Raw genomic sequence first — 1157 nt, forward strand, 5'->3', positions numbered from 1 at the left:
AAAAAAAAAAAAAAAGGTTCAGCCCACAAACTGCGCCCCTCAAAACCAAAGAATATGTTTATACTCTTCTATAAATAGAATAACAAACAAGAAAACGTAGTAACTTTGTTTATACTTCTACTAATATTAATATCCACAGATCATTTCCTGGGCATTATACAAATTTAAGGACATGGACAGTATGACCGCAGGATTGCAAGGTTACATTTAGGTGAGAAACTTTAGGTGAGAAACTCGAACCCCTTGGAACATTTGAGGCCAGAAAAGTCGTTACTGCAGAGGCTGTCCTGAGTCTGACAGCAGAGCAGCAACTCCGACATCTACCCACCAGGGGCCCGCAGCACCCCCCACCCCCCGCCCGCTTCCAGGTGTGAGAACCAAAAAAACGTCTCCGGGCGTGGCCACCTGATCCCTAGGGGGCAAATGCTGAGCTAAAAGTCTAACAACTTAATGCTGTGTTTCCGTTGTCAAAAGAGAGTATGTTCCAGCACACAAAGCGGTTGGAAAAAACCAAAACACACGCGCACGCACACGCATTCCGAGTGGCTACTTTGGATGAAACTTTCCCTGGCTCCTACAAAGTAACTGAAACTTGGTTCGTGCAGATAGCTAATTCCTCCACATGTGCACGATGAAACACCCTTGGGAGGATGAATCTGGGGCAGGCTGGGACAGGAGCCAAGGATGACTAGCTTTTATGGCTTCGATGAATTACACCTTGTTTTAACCCTTGGGTGGACCGGCCGAGCATCGCTCCCCTTCGTAACCCTTTCCTGGCGAAGCCTGCCCGCCCCCCCGCCCGCCGGGCCTCCGCTCCGGTGCCCTCGCCTTCCCCCGCTGAACCTGTCACTGCCCGAAGCTGAGATCGCACCCGGGGGGCGGGCTGGCTCTCACCGCCACCAGGCCCAGGACCCCTACTCTCACCGAACCACCCCCCCAGGGCCAGCCGTGACCCCTGACCCCGGCCTGACCCCGCCGCCCCCCCGAACCCCCCCACCCACCCCCGGAGATACCTGAAGTAGTAGACATCGCTCTTGCCAGCGCTGAGTCCTGATTTTCGGATCACTTCCTCCTTCTTCCATCCGGGGGGGAGGGCCGGGCAGTCCATCCTCTTCCCGCTCTCCGTGGCCCGGGGTCCCCGGGGCCCCGGCCCCGCG

The 1157-nt window shown here is 55.5% G+C and overlaps 1 protein-coding gene across 1 annotated transcript in view; it reads right to left on the bottom strand.

Moving 5' to 3' along the window:
* The window catches only part of Mbd2 (methyl-CpG binding domain protein 2), a 62455-nt gene that overhangs the window by 60649 nt on the left and 649 nt on the right, over positions 1-1157 (bottom strand). Inside the window, exon 2 of the mRNA XM_013018887.1 lies at positions 1014-1151. Coding sequence (XP_012874341.1) covers positions 1014-1151 — 138 coding nt within the window. The remainder of the gene's footprint in view (positions 1-1013; positions 1152-1157) is intronic.

Source organism: Dipodomys ordii, unplaced genomic scaffold (assembly GCF_000151885.1).
Source record: "Dipodomys ordii isolate 6190 unplaced genomic scaffold, Dord_2.0 Scaffold43, whole genome shotgun sequence".
Lineage (NCBI taxonomy): Eukaryota > Metazoa > Chordata > Mammalia > Rodentia > Heteromyidae > Dipodomys > Dipodomys ordii.